At 47.4% G+C, this 20,373-nt stretch overlaps 1 protein-coding gene across 12 annotated transcripts in view; it reads right to left on the minus strand.

Moving 5' to 3' along the window:
* Positions 1-20,373, minus strand: part of RAPGEF4 (Rap guanine nucleotide exchange factor 4) — a 328,804-nt gene that overhangs the window by 53,423 nt on the left and 255,008 nt on the right. For all 12 annotated transcript variants that reach the window (XM_070070679.1, XM_002712290.5, XM_070070683.1 and 9 more), the window contains 6 exons: positions 17,553-17,637; positions 15,250-15,310; positions 13,160-13,236; positions 12,078-12,224; positions 9,892-10,007; positions 3,978-4,066 (listed from right to left, as the gene is read on the minus strand). In XM_070070679.1, coding sequence (XP_069926780.1) covers positions 3,978-4,066; positions 9,892-10,007; positions 12,078-12,224; positions 13,160-13,236; positions 15,250-15,310; positions 17,553-17,637 — 575 coding nt within the window. The remainder of the gene's footprint in view (positions 1-3,977; positions 4,067-9,891; positions 10,008-12,077; positions 12,225-13,159; positions 13,237-15,249; positions 15,311-17,552; positions 17,638-20,373) is intronic.

The following is a 20,373-nucleotide window of genomic DNA, read 5'->3' on the forward strand; positions in this document are numbered from 1 at the left end:
TGGCTGAGACTTAGGAAGCTCACATCACTGTTCAAAACAGGAAGGGATGAGAAATACACAAATTTGTAAGTTAGATTTCCGATGTCTGTGTTATTAATGACCTTGCATTGGCAAAGTATGAATCAGTGACTACAGGTTAACCACGATGCCCACTTGCATATGTTGTGATCCCAGGCGGTCATCACTCAGTGTCACCCATCACGCCAGTCCTATTACACTGGGCCAGAGAAGAAGCAGAGAAGGTGCCAGACAGAAGCTGTGTGGAACTTTTCATGTTAAGCAAAGAAGACCTGTGGCTCATCTGAGTTTAACGTCTAGAGGCACTGCGGCATAGTTAATACACTCCTTGAGGATAGGACAGGTGGGGGCTGCTTACACGCCAGCCAGAAGACCTGGGCTAAACAGTCGTTGGAATTTGGGGAACGCAGAGACTTGGCATGGCTGCTCCACGGCTGGGGAGCTGGTCCTCCTGCACAGCCAACCACCCAAACTCACATTTCAACGTGGCTTTCTGATACTTGAGAGCTGATTTTAAAACCATCATTTCCTGCTAGAAAATGATTTCCCAAGTCACTCGGTGACCAATGATGGCCACAGAGGTCAAAAGTCTAGGGAACTAATGGGTCTTAGGTCAAAAAATGATGTTCTGGTAAATTAAGAGCATGCACTGTCATAGTCATTGATGTTGGTTTCTGTGATGTGAACAAGGTTCACTGTAACTCTGGCATTTCTCATTGCATGGTAAATCCATCAACATCATGGAACTCCTACTTCACCATACCTACATGCTGCATGTACCGGTTCTAGGGTTATTTTTAATATTCAGGATAATAATGGGGGGAAATTGTATCTTGGATTTATGAGAAAGACTCTCATTTATTTATCCCCAAACCATGAATATTACTTGTAATTAAAAAAATCATCAAAGCAGGGCATGAAGGTCACTGTTCAGTGATGATGTCAGTCTAGTCACTAAGATAAAAAATAGAGGGAACACAAGTCAAATCGCAGCTGTAGAATATTCTGGTATCCAGTCTCCACTTTTTTAAGAAACAATAATTCAATCTCCATTTTTCCTAGACGTGACTTTGAAAGGAAGTCCATATTTGCTCTCCATGGGCAGGAAAGACCTGTAAGATGCCGCCCTCACTCAGGTACCAGCACCTGCCTTTGAGCCAGTGTGTACTGCAGGGGAGACTCTGCTGCTTGCTTTGAGCAGTCACACATCCCAGGCAGCTGTGTTTTTCCTGAACTATGACCCCGGACCTCTGGTTTATTTGAGGTTATGTCTGCCTCTTGGAAGCAGTTCCCTCCTAACTGGTCCCTCAGGGTTTCTTCACTCTCAACACACAGTCATCTTTTTTCAGCAAGGCTCCCATCAGATTCTCCTTGTCCAGCCATCTCTGACCACTCCCCAACACTTAGCTTTGCATTTAAAACCCTCCAAGATCTGTACCTCAAAATGTTACCCCTTATCTTCCTCCTTCCTGTGTACGTGACAGATCTATAGAAACCAGGCTGCTCATTCTCCCTTGCCTGTTTCTGTGTCACTACTCATGCCCCTCAGGATGGAAGGCTTTGTACCACTGCTGCTGATTGGTCACCAGTCTTCCCTCAGGGCCACTTCAGAGGCTGTCATCCCCATGACACTTCTCTAAGTCCCCTCAGCTGGTCAGTGGCCCTGAAGCTCTGACCACATTTTGCCTGTGTTCAAGATACTTGCGCTTTCCTGTGAGTCTCTAGCTAACTAAAAGCTCCCTGAGGGCAGGAAGGGGCTCCGTTGTCCACTCTGCCTAGTTCAAAACACCCAGCATAGCTCCTGCCTGACAAGGTGCTGGATAAACACTGAGCTGAAAATCAAGCCTGGAGCTGGGGATCCGAGCTTTTGTGTCTACCACTCCCCAGAATTAAAAAAAAAATAAAGAAAGGAAAACCTCACAAAATTGGATAAGGAGAAGAAACAATAAGTCGGTGGTAAAAATACATTTAGGAGGTATATAATAATAATGATGATGATAACTTCACCTTGACCATAAGGCAAAGATCAATTACAGAAATTGATTTTCATCCACCACCAAGTTCTTGAGATAAATCTCTCAACTTTTTTTAGTGAGAAAAGCTCTTCTATGGAGCATGATATGCTTAAAATATTAATCCATGACATCATTCTAAGAGACAGGCTAGTAGCATAGAAAAAACCAGCAAGTGGAACGGGGGCTGTCCCAAGATCATGTACAACATGGATCCCAACATGCAAATGAGGTCATGGTCCTGAATGCTCAGCTCACTCTAAGGAGAGCTATGTGCTGGATTTGTTAAACTTATTTATTTATTTGAAAGGGAGGAAGAAATGGAAACAGGGAAGGGGAGGGAGAGACGAGAAAGCATGCCCCTCTATCTGCTGATTTATTCCTCAAATGCCCACAATGGCTGGGACTGGGCCAGGCCAGTGCAAAGAGCCAGGAATTAGAGGACCCAATTATTTGAGCCACCACTGCTGCCTCCAGGGTCTACACTGGCAGAAAGCCAGAGTCAGGAGCAGGGAATCCAACCCAGATAGTCCAATGTGGGACTCAAGTGTCTTAATTGCTAAGTTAAATGCCTGCCCCAATGTGTTAAAATTTATCCTTCCCCAAATTTATGTTGAAGTAGTCATAACCCTCAGTACCCCTAATGTGACCTTACTTGGAAATAGGCTCTTTGTAGATGTGATCAAGTTAAGGTGAGGGGATTTGTATGGGTCCTAATCTGTTATGTCTGTTGGCCTATCACAAGGGAAAACGTGGATGCAGAGACAGATCTGCAAAGGGAAGAGGCACGGGGGGATGCCATGTGAACACGGAAGCAGAGGTGGGGGTGATGCATTGATGCCAAAGGTGGCCAGCACACAAGCAGACACTAGGAGACTGGCACAGAGCAGATTCCCCACCAAAGCTCTCGGAAGGAATCAACCCTGCTACCACTCTCCTCTCAGACATCTAGCTCTAGAACCAGGAGACAATAAGATTCTGTTGTTGGGACCACAGGTTTATGTGCTTTGTTATAGCAACCCTAGCTACATTCTGGGGCAGCTCAATACCTTACAACCACAGAGAGAGCCATTTTATTCCCAATTGGAACAAGGCTAGACCTCTTATGAAGGCTGCTTCACACAGAGGGGAGTCAAATGGCTATGGAAGGTTTTTTTTTAAGATTTTTTTATTTATTTGAAAGGCAGAGTTACAGGAAGAGGGAGAGGCAGAGGCAGAGGCAGAGAGGCAGAGGCAGAGAGAGAGAGAGAGAGAGAGGTCTTCCATCTGCTGGTTCACTCCCCAAATGGCTGCCACGGCCAGGGCTGGGCCAGACTGAAGCCAGGAGCCAGGAGCTTCTCTGGGTCTCCTATGGGACTTGGGCCATCTTCCACTGCTTTCCCAGGCCATTAACAGGGAGCTGATTGGAAGAGGAGCAGCCAGGACTCAATCCGGCGCCCATATGGAATGCTAGCACTGTAGACAGTGGCTTAATCCACTACCTCACAGTGCCAGCACCGGAAGATGGGATCTGAATAATAACTACAGAGATGCCTGTAGAGGCCACTCCTCATCCTTATGAAGGAATCAAAGTCATCTACAGCGGAGAGCTGGGACCGGAGAGAGCTTGGGCAGCATACACCAAGAATGAATTCAAGTATGTATGTAGGTAACACTATGCTTGCTTGCTTACTTGATTTGTTTATCCATTCATTCTCTAGAGAGGCAGACAGACAGACAGCGAGTTCCCATTTGTTGCTTTACCTCCCAAATGCCCAGCTGAGTCTGGCCTGGGGCCAGAGCTGTCAGCCAGGAACTCAGTTACCTGAGCCATCCCTGGGTCTGAGGTAGCAAGGAAGCTGGAGTTAGGAGCTTTGATGTGAAATGCAGGCATCTCACCCACTAAGCCAGACAACCACCTCCCAGGCATGAATTTAATAAACACACAAAATTGTTCCACGTATGTACCTGCTGCTTCGTTTAAAGCTGGCTCGAGGCGGATTGTTTCTAGAAAATGCTCTAAAATTTTTTCAGGTGTTCCTGACATCACAGTATACCTAGATAAGAAATGAAAATATCATTAGTTTTTCAAAAGTGGGGAAATCATTAACGAAAACTTTTTTTTTACTTATCTAAATTTTTCTTTCTTCTTTCTTTTTGTGATCTCAGGGAATCATACTGATTGACTTGTGGCCAATACACTCTTCAGGGTAGGAGAGACCATGTACTCAGCCAAAGTCACACAAGATAACAGCAAACACATAAATGGAAGTAGGCACTAAACACGCTGTTCTCGTGTCTCTACAAGGAGCAAGAGTAATCTTCTGGGACAGCAGATGCAGCTGGCTGGAAACAGAGGTTTCAGCTTTGTTCCACAGGGGCATGAAAGGGAACATGGAACTCCTGGGACAGCTCAGGTCAGGCAGGGAGAGCCCACGAGGGGGAAGGACAGGAAACCAGGTTACCCATATACGGGTTCCTCATGGTAAAACTGCAGTCCCACACTGGATTCGCCTGCCTATTTCTGGAATGCTCTGTTTTTCCCAACTGTACACTGGCATGTTCTTTGGAAATGCAGCTACTAATAAAACAAGAGAAAACAAAACCCCAAACACCAATGAGAAACAAACCAACCCCAGTGGCACCATGAACAGGAAATGAATCAGGAGTAGAAAATCCACATAACTTATTCTACTGTCAAATAAAAGTTATGTGGGGAGGGGGCGGATTAGCCATTATTTGAGAAGATCCAGCCAGAGTGCTCTTCAATCAAAATGGGAAGGCTTATTTTTTTAAACAGGATGTAGGGTTGTTTCAAAGTCACGTTCAAGATGGAGACAGGACCGTGAATGAAAGCTGCGGGTAAAACACGTGACAATGAGCTGGGTGCCGTTCCCTTCCCGACGCTCAGACTCTGCCTTTCTGCCTGGCACTTCACTTAAAGCAAAACCACAGGGAGGGAACATGGCAATGAAAGCGAATGCCTGCTGCCCAGGAAGAATTCAGCTCCAGGAGGACTCCACTGTCTTGGGATCCCCTGTTTGGGATCTTGCTGGAGAGGGTGAACGCCCAGGAATACCTTTACCATATCAACTCTCAGGATCTCAACCTCCTGCCTGAGAGATGGAAGTGAGACATTGATGTTAACCTATAACACTGTGTACCTGAAGACGGAGACAGGTGAACAAAGCGGCCTCGGGGCTGAAGAGGGGAACAAATGCAACGCAGCTAGCAGGCAGCTGGTAGCTAAGACTGGAATGTGAGGGCACACGCTGACCCAGAGGAAGCCAGAGTGAGATCCTTAAGGAAACCAGGCAACCAGGCTTCAGAACCCAGTGTGGGCAAGGAGACAGATCAAACAGTCCACTTTAATCACAGAACTGTGTCCCCTTTGTCAAAACCAAGAAGGTGGAAGATGGTTACTTCTTCCAGCAGTCGATCAGTACTTGAAACAAGGAGAGGGCATTTGTAGGAGTGACTGCTGACACTTCCGTGGAGACTACTGCTCCGCCCATTCAGGAATTCCGGAAACACACACTTCTTTGAGAGCACTCCCTGCAGTAGCATCTGGCCCCACTCAGGGGTAGGGTGGGAGAGGGCATTTCACAGTTCAGCATCGCTCTGCCCCAGACGGCTGTCACGTGGACCCAGCTGAGGAAACACTACCTGTGCTCTCAGATGCAGAAACTTCTCAGCAAAGGGAGGCAACATGTCCAAGGTCAAAGGGTTAGTAAATGGGTGATCCCTAATGCAAACCAGGTCTGTCTGGCTTCAGATAACACGTGTATGTTTCATGGCACTTGTCTTGTCTACCCTTGCAGCAAGCTGTCCAGATGGAGACCGGATCTAGTGCCTGGAGCTCATTCTTCCTATCATGTATTTATTTTCATTATTCGAAAGCAGAGAGAGAGAGCGAGCGAGACAGAGAGAGAGAGAGAGAGAGAGCGCTTCTCCATCTACTGGTTCACTCTCCAAATGCCTGCAACAGCCATGGCTGGGCCAAGCTGAAGCCAGGAGCTAGGAACGCAACCTAGGTCTTCTATGTGGATGGCAGAGACCTAAGCACTTGATCCATCAGCTGCTGCCTCTCAGGCTGCACATCAGCCAGAAGCTGGATCAGAAGTGAAGGGGCGGGACTCCTGTATGGGATGTTGGAGCAGTGTCCTGACCTCTGAGCCAGTGCCCGCCCCCTGGTGCTCATTCTGAGCAGGAAATTCTCCATGTCATTAAAAACTGTCATCTAAAGAGGGGTTTGTTTTTGAAAACAAGTGTTATTTAAATAAGAGTATATAAATGCATAGCACAAAAACTCAATGGAAAATCTGGGCTGGGCCTGCCCATCGCCTCTCAGCATCTGTTGCTTGCTAGCTAGCTGCATAGCTGATAGCTCAGTTTAAAAATTGTTCCCTTGCCAAAAGTTTAATTCTGATCCAAGGTTGGCGTCACACTCCAGTGTTCTTCCTTTGGAAATCCCTTAGCTATAGCACTATGTCTGTTCAAAAAGAAGCAAGACTTGGGTGGCAAGCCAGATGGCCCATCAACTCTCTGGACAGAAAGTGGCCTCTCTCACCCGGCCAACAGGAGACCCCATGATTCTTCTTTTGTTACGTATGCCTCCCTCTAGTGGTCATCTGTGTTGTCTGCTCACCCCAGCTTCCCATCCGGGTTCTGCAGGAGGCTGTTAGGCGTGAATATTCTCTTAGGGCAACCGGCCTTTGGCCAGACACAGCCCCTTGAGATGTGGGGCTCATGTTATAGCTTTGTTTCACACTGGACATGGCCAGGTGCCTACTGCCTTCCTTCCGTATAAATGAGGTCAAGGTCGCTTGAAGATCAGACAATATGGCTGTTTTCAGTGTATTGCATGAAGCACATACAAAAATAAGCCACAGTTGGTGACATTCTATCGGCTGTGAGGTTTCAAGCCTGTGTCTGAACATCTCCCAACACCAAGTCTGCAACTGAAGACATTTCCACCTGCACCTACAACAGAAAATGGCTACGGGAGGAGGAGTTGAAAGACAGCATCTTCTTGCAAACAGGATAGAGCAGAACAAGAAAACAGTCTGAGGAAAACAGAGCATGGTAACTAAAATAGTCATTTAAAATCCTTCCTTCCTTCCTTCCTTCCTTCCTTCCTTCCTTCCTTCCTTCCTTCCTACCTTCTTCTCTCCTTCCTTCCTTCCCTCCACACTTAACCCCCATAGCCATAGAGCTGAAACTCTGTGCTAAATGGTTAAGTGCTCTATCTCACCTATACCCATCACCAGAAATGCTCTCTTGTTATTGACTTGTTAATATCACACTCAGAGTTGAGTGGCTTGGGCAGAGTGAGGCAGTTTCACAAGTTGAAAATGTAAATGTGTAAACCATTCTAGACTCAAAACTAAGTCAGAGAAGTAACATTAAAATCAGCACCAACACGGAGACCTTCTTTGAGCTCACAAAGCACATTGTGAGGGGGGAGAGGCCCAAGGCATCGGCAGACACAGTGGACGGTGGTCGCCACGGTGTCGAAGTGTCCAGAACAGCATTTACATGGAGCCTGTCTTCCATCTGCTCCGACCCAGGAAAACTCAACACGCTCAATGACCCTGCGAGAGAACAGCTTTTCATTCTTGAGAGGAGGAATTTGGCGGGCTGCGAGGCTTTGCCCACTGATTCGTCTTAAATAGTTTACTGTGAGCATGCATGAGGTTTTGAATTCTGTACGAAGTCTGGACTGAATTACAGGGCGCAAAGAGATAGAAAGGAAAATTAGACACAGGCCTAAAATAAACTTAATGCACGTGGTCTCTCCTTTTCCAGTCCCTGTGGTTTGATTTCATAAGAAATCTCTATTTGGAGGACACCCTGAATGGAAGTCATTGAAGCAAGTAGGTTCTTTTGATCCTGCCCAGTGACTGGAAGAGGGCAGGCAGGGGGATGCCCAGGGGGCCTCTTGATCGGAAGTTTCAAAGCTAAGGGGGATCCTCAAGGCTCACCTTTCTGGTTGGCCTGATTTCCCTGAGCTATTGGAGGCCTCCTTAAAGAATGCAGATTAACCACTACTCAGGTGCTGTTTAGGACCAGGAAACACCCTCTTCAGGGCACCAGGAGGACTACTGTTCAAACATCTTTGCAAGAGTGTGTTCAAGAATAGATAGTAGTAAAAGCTAATGAAAGAATAAAGACAGGGAATGGGAATGCTATCACTTTGCAAATGTATGACAGGGCTTTCTTTAGTGCTTCTTATGGAAGCTCTTTTGAAATATATCGATTTTGCAATATTTTCCATACAGGGTACTTCACTAAATTCATGGACAAGTAGAATTAAAATAAATTTATTAGGCACAAAAAAATTGGAATTCATGCCTAGTTTCTTCATAATACACACTTTCCGTGAACTTTTTGAAGACCCTGTCAGAGAGTGTGGAGGATTTAGTATTTCCATACAAACTTGTCCCTCAGCACTGTGGGAGACTGGCTCCAGGGATTCCTGTGGATAGCAAAACCAGGGCTGACTACGCCTTCCATAAAATGGCATGATATGTGCTTATCATCTCTGCAATCCGCCCATATACTTGAAAGTATCTCTAGATTACTTACAGTACTAAATAGAATGTAAGCGCTATGTAAACGGTGGTCACACCGTATCCTTTAGGAAATGATGACAAGGCAAAGGTCTCTGCATGCTCAGTACAGATGCAATTTTTTCCTGAATGTTTTTCATCAATGGATGGTTGAGTGTGTGAATGTACAACCTGTGGATGTGGGGGCTCAACTGTAAGGTGTTTTGCTGCCGGAAGTGTGGAGACAGAGGGAACTGAGGCAGGAAAGCTGGTCAAGCCCGACCCGACTCCAAGCTGTTCCAGCACAAGCTTTGAAACTCTGGGCCCGCATTTCTCCACCTTTCAAAACGGGTCACAATAAGGACCAGATACAATCTGCACACTATACAGTGGAGTGTCAGTGATGACAATGTGTTTCTTCCTGCCTCCTTTGCAAATATGTTGATTCGTCTGGAGGAAAATGTCTGAGACTTAGGCTTTTAGTTTAGACAATGAAAACTCATCAGTTTGCCAGTTATTTGGCAAACAAAGGAAAATTACTTGAGATGCCTTCTCTTTCAACTTATTATTTGGTGACATTTCTTTAGCTACAGAATGAGTGTTTTTATTAACCTAACATTTAAAATTAATTCCTATTAAAAACTCAATTCTGGAATTTATTATGATTTCTTAAAGTCACATTCCCCAATTCTTCTGTCTTCCCACTCAAATGTAGGTACTTGGGAGGAAAGAGTCTTCTGTAGGAACTTGAATCAAATACTGGAAGCAAACACAGATATTCTGAAAGAGGTTGGTTAAACAGGAGACCTGTGCAATGTGTCCGGAGGCGGCTTTTACACAGAGGAATCAGGAGGAATGACACTAAAAGGAAGGCTCTGGGCTGCAGTCTACAGACTGTTTTATATTTGAAATCCGGGTTGCCACCCAGGACGCTCCTTCTGATAACAAGATGAAAACACTTAGGACATTGAAATGGCGCGGTTTCTCCTCACCTAGGGGCCATGCGTCCTTGGAGCTGCCCCGTGTTCCTGCTTCCATTGTTGTCTCCCATGCCTTCCTTTGCAAAGCTATTACAGTTGAAGACTACAGGGAGAGGGTATGACAGCAGGGGAATATTCTCTGCAGAACGACTCCCAGGCAGCACCAGGCTCAATGCGCTGCCAGAAATGGATACATTATCCTCCACAAGATGTGTGATTAGTCAATAGAGGGGAAAAGCACACACACGGCCGCCTTCCACAAAAAAGGAGAACACGCTATTGTGGAAATGATGATACTAAGTGAAAAGGTTAATCACAGTCTGGCAATTACAGTGTTGGAGGCAAACATACTTCTGCTGAGGCTGTGAGTTTCCTTGATTGGAAGCTCTGTTCCCCGCTGGGACCTTCTCCAGTACCAAGACATCTTGGTCATGTTCTTTAAGTCTGACTGTGTTCGCCTCCACGTCCTGCAAATACAAATGACACCACATGCAGATGCGGCCGTTTACGCAGACAATGGCAAAAATTCCAAGTGCTTCAGAAACTCATTTGGTGCTTGTGATGCTAATTGTTGCGTCTACAAATTAAGTCATTTTCAAAGTCAAGGGCTGGAACGGTCACGGAGAGGACCAGATGAGACTGGAGGCAAGTATTTCAGGAACTCTGCTTCTACCCCACATTCAAACAGCGGAGTAGAGAGTCCTGTGGCTGAGCTCTGAGAAGCCTTGGGAGGGGGTGGCCTGGCAAGGAGACGGTGGGGGCACAGTCATTTGTTCTTAAGAAAAAATGCCTCGGCAAACAGCATCCGGCTTTAGCAAAGCCCTGTTTCCTTCCCTGTGTATGTAATTTCCCTAGGGGTAGCACCTTTGTCTCTAATCAAAAGATGCTTTTTTTAAAAAAATCAGAGTGAAAGGTGTTAAAAACCCTTTGCCAGTTATTCTGAATGGCTTTATAAGTTACAGTAATGATAGTGGCCCTAATTTGATTCTTTCAAAGGATTTTTTGGCTGAGTATGAACTTCATGTCAGTAAACTTCAAAGAGTAAAGTTCACCTGTAAATTTCAGTATCATTTAAAGTACTAAAAAAATTTACTACACTTTTCCTCAATATATGGTCGCCATTTTCAATGAGATACAAACCAAGTAAAGTTCTATGTGGTATTTTTTTTCTATGTTATTCCATGGCATACATTTTAATTTATTTTCTTTGTGTTTAAGACAATAGATTTGGCAGCGCCGCGGCTCACTAGACTAGTCCTCCGCCTAGCGGCGCCGGCACACCGGGTTCTAGTCCCGCTCGGGGCGCCGGATTCTGTCCCGGTTGCCCCTCTTTCAGGCCAGCTCTCTGCGTTGGCCAGGGAGTGCAGTGGAGGATGGCCCAAGTGCTTGGGCCCTGCACCTCATGGGAGACCAGGAGAAGCACCTGGCTCCTGCCTTTGGATCGGCGCGTTGTGCCGGCTGCAGCGCGCCGGCTGCGACGGCCTTTGGAAGGTGAACCAACAGCAAAGGAAGACCTTTCTGTCTCTCTCTCTCACTGTCTACTCTGCCTGTCCAAAAAAAAAAAAAAAAAAAAAAAGACAATAGATTTAATTTAACTTATTGTGTGTGTGTTTAAGATAATAGATTCCTATGCTTCACACCTCCTAGGGACACATGTCCATGCATAAGAGGAGAAGGGAGGGGTGAGGGGGAGAGGAAAGCTGCTCTGAGAGGCCGGGGTGATGGGACACTGTCACCATCCCCAGTCACCCACAAGCAGCTCTCCACCAGCCAAAGCTGGGGCATCTGTCCCAGGGGAGCAGGGACTGCATGGTGGGCAGAGAGCTGGGACCGCTCCCTGTCAACACCCCTGCATTTCACACGCACTGCCTCCAAAGTCACCTTCAGGGGTAATTTCATGGCCCCTTCCATCCCCCAGTTATTCTTCATCTACTTGCCATTGCACTGGGAGACACAGCACTGAAAATGAAAATGCTTGGTTGCAATAACCATGACTGACGGTCATTTCCACTGACATACAGTTGCTCCACACATCAAGAAAATGTGTGACGAAACGAGAAAGGTTCAGGTTTGGGAAGGGATGGGAGTTGGAGACTGGGAAAGTGTGGGATAGAGAAAGGCATGGGGCAAAGGGGGTCGCCACTAGGTGGGAGAATGTCTACATGCCCCTTTCTGTGTCCTGCACCCCATTCTCCCACCCAGTGGTGCAGGACACAGAAAGGGGCATGTAGAATGTCAGAGAGAAGCTTCTTAGATGTCAGCAATTGCCAAGGCAATCCTACCCGCTTTCAGTTCTCACAGCCACGTGCAGGTGCAGGTGTGTGCAGAGGTACTGGGTCCTGCATGGCATCCTGCACCTGCAGCTTTCCTGGAGGACGACCTCTGCACCCAGCATGCACACCGGCACATTGAACGCTCCAGTGTTGTTACAAAAGCCCTTCATTCTAGAGCATTTGTTCAGCGCAGGAATGCTCAAGCAACATGACATCATAATTCTGATTTTTTTTGGCAAAAGGACCACTTAGCTTTGGACTCACCCTCAGGATCCGGTTGAAATCTTCCTTGTCCACTCTTAAAAAATGACAGTTATCTTCCCGCAAGACAATGGAGGCAGCTCGCGGTGCATCGTTCACTAGTGCTAGCTTGCCAAAGTCGTCTCCCTCGTGCAGGGTGCACACCACACCCTGGAGAGAGCAGAGCATTGAAACAAGGATGACCCCTGGGATGGCGCACATAGCCGCTTGCTCCCCGCGATACCCTTCCTCCAAAACACTGCGCGCACGAGCAGGTGGGACCTGGGCTGCTACAGGGCAAGTGTGGAATTACATCACCACAGTTCATTCCTCTTCCACTGAGGGATATGGTCTACGTATACAAGGATACTTCAAAACGTTTAATGAAATGGAAAGATGTTTGTTTCAGTGCATTTTCTCAAAATCCATGCATACAAGGGGTCTTTAAAAAGTTCATGAAAGTGTATATTATGAAACATTAGGGGGCCGGTACTGTGGCATAGTAGGCTAAACCACTGCCTGCAGTGTCAGCATTCCATATGGCTGCCAGTTCGAGTCCCGGCTGCTACACTTCCAATCCAGCTCCCTGGGAAAGCAGCAGAAGATGGCCCAAGTGTTGGGCCCCTGCACCCATGTGGCTGATCAGGAAGAAGCTCCTGGTTCCCGGCTCCTGGCTTTGGATCAGCCTAGCTCTACTCATTGTGGCATTTGGGGAGTCAATTGGTGGATGGAAGATCTCTCTCTTCCCCCTCTCTGTAACTCTGCCTTTCAAATAAATAAATAAAATCTTAAAAAAAAAAAAAAAAGAAAAACTAGGCATGGATTTCAATTTTTTTGCACTTACTTTTTCATTTCATTTTCATGAACTTTTTGAAGTCCCTGCATATATTATAACCCATAAGGAGAGGAGCCCCAGTAAGTACAATGTTACTCTGGGTATAATAATTGAGCTAATATATACTTAAAGATGCAATGATGCCTTTTCTCCATTGAGCAGCAATGTTGTTGCAGGTTTTACTGTAACAGGACACTGCTAAAGCTTAGAGCTAGATGCTAAAGGGAGCAAAAGGGAGATTTAAAAAGAAAAAATATATACGTATATATACCTTGCCATAAATGACTACATTCACAGATCCTTTTAGAATAATGTACCAGGAGGTTCCTTCTTCCCCCTGGTTAAACACTAGACACAGAAAGATGAAAAGACATATGACAAGAATAGAAGCACATCAATATAAATTACAGCTTATCAAATCATCAGTTCTAACTCCCCAGAATTATGCATATGTGAAATAAAAAAAATTACTGGCAAATCCTAACTTATTCAGGTGGAATGTTATTTCCTTTTCTATAGAACATGAAAGGAAGAGAAACACTGCATTCCTCGCCAGGCCCTAAAAGACAGCTTTCACCGGGTATCAATTTATGAGCCGTCCATTTCTTAAAGCAACACACATTTCCCCCACAATTTATCAAAACATTATGCCATAGAAAATTGTTTTTAAGAGTAAGCTGACCAGTAAGTTTGAAAACATGCAAATCAGCATTATACATTGTTTACAGGTATATACCTACAGGTTTATAAAAAATAGGTTGGAACGATAATCACTGCATGTAAGGTCAGAGTTAGTCTGTAGTGGGGAAGGAGAATGGATGAAGGCAGCAACAGGGGGCAGTGTGATGTCTTTAGCAAACGGGAAGAAATGAGGCGTGATGTGCTGCTTGGTACGGGTTTTGAAGCTTTTTTCAATGTTCTCTATTTTTGTTTGAAACACTTATGGTTTCATAATAAAATGAAAACAATCAGTAACTCTGAATGAAAAGACATGTAAGCTATCAGTGACCACAACAAATAAAACATGTTACAGGGAACCTTAAGTGACGGAGAAATGACATTCTTACTGAAATACATACCAAGGTCAGTAACGTCATGTTTGGGGACTGAAGGTAAAACAACTTGAAATGCGATTTTAAAAACATTTGCGAATTCATGCTCATTTGACTAACCCAACTCAACCTTTTCCAAAGCTACCAGAAGTCCCGTTAAAAAAGTGTTCTCTGGGCCAGCGCCGCGGCTCACTAGGCTAATCCTCCGCCTAGCGGCGCCGGCACACCGGGTTCTAGTCCCGGTCGGGGCGCCGGATTCTGTCCCGGTTGCCCCTCTTCCAGGCCAGCTCTCTGCTGTGGCCCGGGAGTGCAGTGGAGGATGGCCCTAGTGCTTGGGCCCTGCACCCCATGGGAGACCAAGAAAAGCACCTGGCTCCTGGCTCCTGCCATCGGATCAGCGCGGTGCGCCGGCCGCAGCGCTCCAGCCGCGGCGGCCATTGGAGGGTGAACCAACGGCAAAAGGAAGACCTTTCTCTCTGTCTCTCTCTCACTGTCCACTCTGCCTGTCAAAAAAAAAAAAAAAAAAAAAAAAAAAAAAAAAAAAAAAAGTGTTCTCTGTTTCACTGGGTTTGGAGAGCGCCAGCTTAGACACAGTGACCCTTCCTCTTTACTGCGGAACCTGCGGAACCTGTGAGAGCCTTAGCATCTCCCGTGATTCTGTAGCACAGGTTAGAGAAAGGGCTGCTGCCCGACCGTCATAGATCACTGGCCTTGTAAGGAGGATTTTGTAGACTGGTGGGAAATGTGACCTTAACTAACACTGCCTATGGCTTTCAAACCCAATTTCAATTTTTCCCTTCCAAATAGGACCACAGAACTGTCAGGACTTGAGTTCTGCAGATACTAGTACTGCATGTACTGGGGGCAAAGGCAGTCTCTCAGGCCTGGAGCCCACAGCAGAAGCGAGAGAAGAATGCAGGATCGCTTGAGCAGTCCTCTCATGAGAGAGCTTAGTTCTTCCAAAGCCGCAGACTGAGGCGAGGTCACAGTGAAAGGCACTGCCCAGGGCCCACGTGGAAGAGCAAAGGCTTCGTCCCAACCTCTTTAGACACCGCTGTGAGCCCCCAGGCACCGGGGCGAGTGAGGCTCAAGCTGGCAACCACAGCCCGAGCTGGGACTGGAAAACCATCACTCTTCACGGGAACAGCCTGATGTGGCAGATAACCACAGGGCCAGAAAGAGCAAGGGGCCACGTGACGGCCTGCAGCCCAGGCTGGGCCCCAGGCGGGGGCACTGACCCCCAGGCTCCCGCTGCACATGCTTGCGAGGGAGGCGACCAGCACCGTGCTCCCTTGCGGATTTCACTTACACACGGTCCCTCCTTTGGCGTGAGACTCAAAGATGAGAACACCCGCTAACTCCCGTTTCACCTAAAAGACAAAGAGAAGGCAGCAAGACGGTCAGACTTGAGGAGACTGGGGAAGGGGGACTCGGGCTGACCATCCCCTTGCTTGCCACGGCCGTCTCTCCCTTGCTGGCCGCTACTGTCAGTTGGAACCACTTCTACAAGACTTGCTACTCAGTTCTTTGCTTTTTAAAATTCTCTTTATTAATCTGAGAGACAGAGAGGGAGAGAGTGGGAGAGCTACTGTCTACTGGTTCACTCCACAAGTACCTGTAAAGGCCGGGGCTGGCTGGGACGAGAGGCAGAAACTGGGAAATCAATCCTGGTCCCCATAAGGGTGGCAGAAACCCAGCCACTCAAACCATTGTGGCTGCCCCCCAGGGTGCGCATGGGCCAGATGCTGGCATAGGAGTTGGAGCCAGGAACCAAACCCAGACACTTCGATGTGGCACATGGGCCTCTTAACTGCTGGACTAAATGCTGGTTCCCCTGCCAGTCTTAAAACGTGTCCACAAGCTGCTTTCATAGGAGAATAACTTAACTTAATTCATATACCAGACAACCTCCTTACAGACAGTGTCAAACACGGTCGCACGTGCACCAGCCCATTTGTCTGCCTGTCTTTTCCTGGACAGCAAGCAGAGACATCTATAGAATCCCAGCACGTTCTTGCTGTTAGTGGCTCTTCCCTGCCTCACACATAGGGCATCACTGTAAGGGGCTGCAAACCTCATCGTCGTAAAGTTGAATAACAAAGCTTAAATACATGACTGGTTTCTGCTCTGAGATAGTGACAATTCTAAGTTATTTCCAAATAGCAAAATTCCAAATTACTTCTAGCTAGCTACCATTCCAAAAGTTTTTTTTTTTTTTTTTTTTTTTTGACAGGCAGAGTGGACAGTGAGAGAGAGAGACAGAGAGAAAGGTCTTCCTTTGCCGTTGGTTCACCCTCCAATGGCCGCCACGGCCGGCACGCTGCGGCCGGCGCACCGCGCTGATCCGATGGCAGGAGCCAGGTACTTATCCTGGTCTCCCATGGGGTGCAGGGCCCAAGCACTTGGGCCATCCTCCACTGCACTCCCTGGCCACAGCAGAGAGCTGGCCTGGAAGAGGGGCAACCGGGACAGAATCTGGCACCCCGACCAGGACTAGAACCTGGTGTGCCGGCACCGCAGGCGGAGGATTAGCCTGGTGAGCCGCGGCGCCGGCCCATTCCAAAAGTTTTTAACATTCCAAATTAGAGTCCCAAATGATAGCTCTATCGCTCTGTGTAGGGATAGCTTAGGGCCCTTAGTATATCATCTAAGAAAATTCAAAATACTTCCTCATCCTTCTCAAATTACTAGCACACTCGAGCCTGTGCTGCCAGGAGATCACATGCCCATGCAAGCACATATTGCTATCCCAATCTGTAAGCCAAAGCTAAAAAAGGCAATCAGGGCAAAGTCTGGCATCAGATGCAGCCATTACGCCCTTTTCCCCCCCTTAATAGTGAGAAACGCTATGGTGCCTTCACCGATCGGAAGTGACATCTGCTTCCTTTCTCAATATGGCAGCAAACCTGTGTGGAGCTGTCCTCTAGGGTCGTGGCAGGACATCTGGAGTTCTCTCCATCTCCCTCCAGGCTCCATATGTCACAGGAGGGCTACTGAGCTGCTCCCAAGTCCCGGATCCCCACGGTCAGGTTGTCGGGAGGAGCACACGTTCCAGCCCCACTCAAATCAGACGGCTTTGAGGGCTAAGGCACACAGGCAACTGCTAATAATGAGATAACGCCCGAGTCCCTTCTGGTGACTTGCTGGGCGTAACTTCCGTCCTCTCAGAAGACAGAGTGTGAGGATTTAGGAGGTGGATCTCGGCATTCCAGCCTTCCATACCACAGTATCCTCTCCAGTCCTAAGAGTGCATTTAGAGGCCAGCGTTATGGTGCAGTGGGTTAATGCCCTGGCCTGAAGCACCAGCATCCCGGCTGCTCCTCTTCTGATCCAGCTCTCTGCTGTGGCCTGGGAAAGCAGTAGAAGATGACAGAAGTCCTTGGGTCCCTGCACCCATGTGGGAGACCCAGAAGAAGCTCCTGGCCTTGGATCAGCACAGCTCCAGCCGGCCATTGCGGCCATCTGGGGAGTGAACCATTGGATGCAAGACCTCTCTCTCTCTCTGCCTCTCCTCTCTCTGTGCAACTCTGACTTTCAAATAAATAAAATTTTTTTTAAAAACAGTGCATTTAATTCAAAGTGCCCTGCACATGGCCAGCTGAGACAACTCACCGTGGTGGAGAGGTGGGATAAGGCTTTAATGTGAAGGAGCTCTTCATAGATAATCTCTAGGTCATCCACAGTCCTCTGGCCAGGTCTACAAAGAAAAAATGTAAGGAGGATGTAATGAAAAAAAAAAGGCAATCAAAAAGTTTCACATATGGAAATCAATTCAGGGGTCAGTGACATGTTCAGGGATTTCTTCCACATAAAAGGATACTGGCAGAGGGAGAGATTGTGACATCATCGTTCCTGAAGGGATTTGTGAAACGAATGTGTTCCTTGGTGGAAGGGTATGGGAGAAGAAACCCAGCGGGCACAGGACGCTCCCCTTCCAGCCTCAGGGGGCTGAGCCGCTCCCTCCACAGGGCAGCTGGCTGCCTAAGTTCTCACTTTGTAGAGGACCCACCTAAAAGGCTGTTTCTCATTACACCTCGATCAATAATGACACAACTTGTCTTTTCACACCATTTAAAAACCACTGGTTTAACCAACTTGACCACTGATCTAAACCCTTGGGGTCCCGTGTGATCTGTTAGCCTCACAGACTAACGATGCTGTGGGCACCACTGTTTTGGGTTACGTAACACACTTCTTTCAGCGCACAGGACGTCTGCAGTCTCCACAGTGCCTTACGTGGCTCTGTGGAGGGGAGGGTGCAAGAGGAGGAGAAGGCACACAGTGGCTCCTGGATTAGGAAGAAAGGGAAAGATGAAGGTTTGTACCCACATTTCCCAAACTCGCTCCCTGCACCACCTCTCTCCATAAAACTATTTATGTGAGGTTTTTTAATTTTAAAGCTTATTATAAGATTACTATCCAGCAATATGTTTTTCAGAAATGCGGAATGGGGTGTTATGGACACGTTTGGCATAAGAAGGCTGTGTGATTCCAACCGTCTTTTGTGTCTGCAATTATTTTGAAGTCGCAGAGTGTTTACTTTTGTTAATAGGCCAGTAATTGGGACTTTGCTGCTTTGTGCAATATAAGGAGCCTTAATATGTTTTTGAAACTTAAGACCAAATGGGTTATTAATTCTGAGGATGCTAGGGAGTTAGCTGAGAAGCAGTCTGTACATGTACAGAGAAGCTGTATGGACTCCCAGCCACCTGCTGTGGTACACACCACACTTCGTACATGACCAGTCTTCTTTGACCATTTTGTCCTAAAATAGCAACAACTGATGGCATTATTCAATACTACTATATGTTAGACATTTAAATCTTAGTGACTTACTAATGGTATTTCAGTATTATAACCTTTTAAAAGGGAAGTGTCCTTTATAAAAACCTCATTTTACTGTTATTTTTATTTGAGAGGTAGAGAGACACAGAGAGACAAAGCATGCAGACAGAAAGACGGAGCGCTCTTATCTGCTGGCTCACTGCCAGATGCCTGTACTGGCCAGGACTGACTGAGTCAGGCCAAAGCTAGGAGTCAGGAATGCAATCCTGGTCTCCCAGGTGGGTGCAGGGGCCCAACTACCTGAGCCTGCCAGGGCCTGTGTTAATAGGAAGCTAGTGGTCAGTGCTGCGGCTCACTAGGCTAATCCTCCACCTTGCGGCGCCGGCACGCCGGGTTCTAGTCCCGGTCAGGGCTCCGGAGTCTGTTCTGGTTGCCCCTCTTCCAGGCCAGCTCTCTGCTGTGGCCAGGGAGTGCAGTGGAGGATGGCCCAAGTCCTTGGACCCTGCACCCCATGAGAGACCAGGATAAGTACCTGGCTCCTGCCATCGGATCAGCGCGGTGCGCCGGCCACAGCGTGCCGGCCGCGGCGGCCATTGGAGGGTGAACCAACGGCAAAAGGAAGACCTTTCTCTCTGTCTCTCTCTCTCTCACTGTCCACTCTGCCTATCAAAAAAAAAAAAAAAAAAAAAAAAAAAAAGGAAGCTAGTATTGGAAGCAGAGCTGGGACTCGAATCTAGGCATTCTGATGTTGGACATGGGCATCTCAAGTAGCATCTTAACTGCTAGACCAATTACCTGCCCCCTATATTACAATTTAAAATGTAGTTTTAGGTTAAATAAATTCAGGGAGTCTTGGCATAGTGAACAGAGCACTGGCAGTCAAGTTCGCACCACCGCTCACCACCTGGGTGACATCGGAGTCTTAGTCTCCCCCCACCGTGGAGGATAGCACCTTCCTGAGAGACACCATTAGAGCTGAAGGAGGTGGTGCATGTGAAGGCATCTATCTATCTATTTGTGCAAGTGAAAAAAACTCCAGCAAAGTGTTACTCAAAACCCAAAGTCTTGCAGAGGTTAACCAACCTTCAAAAAAGTATGTTAATCTGCCCAGCAAATTGCATCTGAAACACAGTCAACGACTAGGTCAGTGCTCCCAGGAGTCAAAACTGCGCTGGAAATAGTCTAAGGGCGCTAACTGGATTACAGACTTTGCAACCCTATTAGCCTGTGGGGAGACAGCAGGCCCCTTGGGAAGGCTGCAGGAAGAAAACGGTGCACTTTGCTTTCACAGGGGCGGCTGAGGCGTGAGCAAAGGAATAGGACCCCTCCTCTCACACAGGCGACAGAGGAGACATCTCCTAATCCTGACTGCACAAAGACAACCTGGGAGACGCCCACCAGGCCACCTCCTGCTAAGGGTCTCCAATGGAGGCCAGAACTGCACACCAGTCCAGTGGTTCATGGTGGAGCCCCGCCAGGGTGGGACCCACAAAGACTCGGAAGAAAGGCTGCACCGCTGGGCCTCCAAGGGGTCAGGCCTTCTTAGCGAGAGGCCTAATCTGCCTCTTGACTCGGACACAGGGATTTTGAAATCGGGACCCTTGGGGATTTAAAAGTCAACCGAATCACCTCCATCCACCTAGGCCTC

Source organism: Oryctolagus cuniculus, chromosome 3, assembly GCF_964237555.1.
Source record: "Oryctolagus cuniculus chromosome 3, mOryCun1.1, whole genome shotgun sequence".
Classification (NCBI taxonomy): Eukaryota; Metazoa; Chordata; class Mammalia; order Lagomorpha; family Leporidae; genus Oryctolagus; species Oryctolagus cuniculus.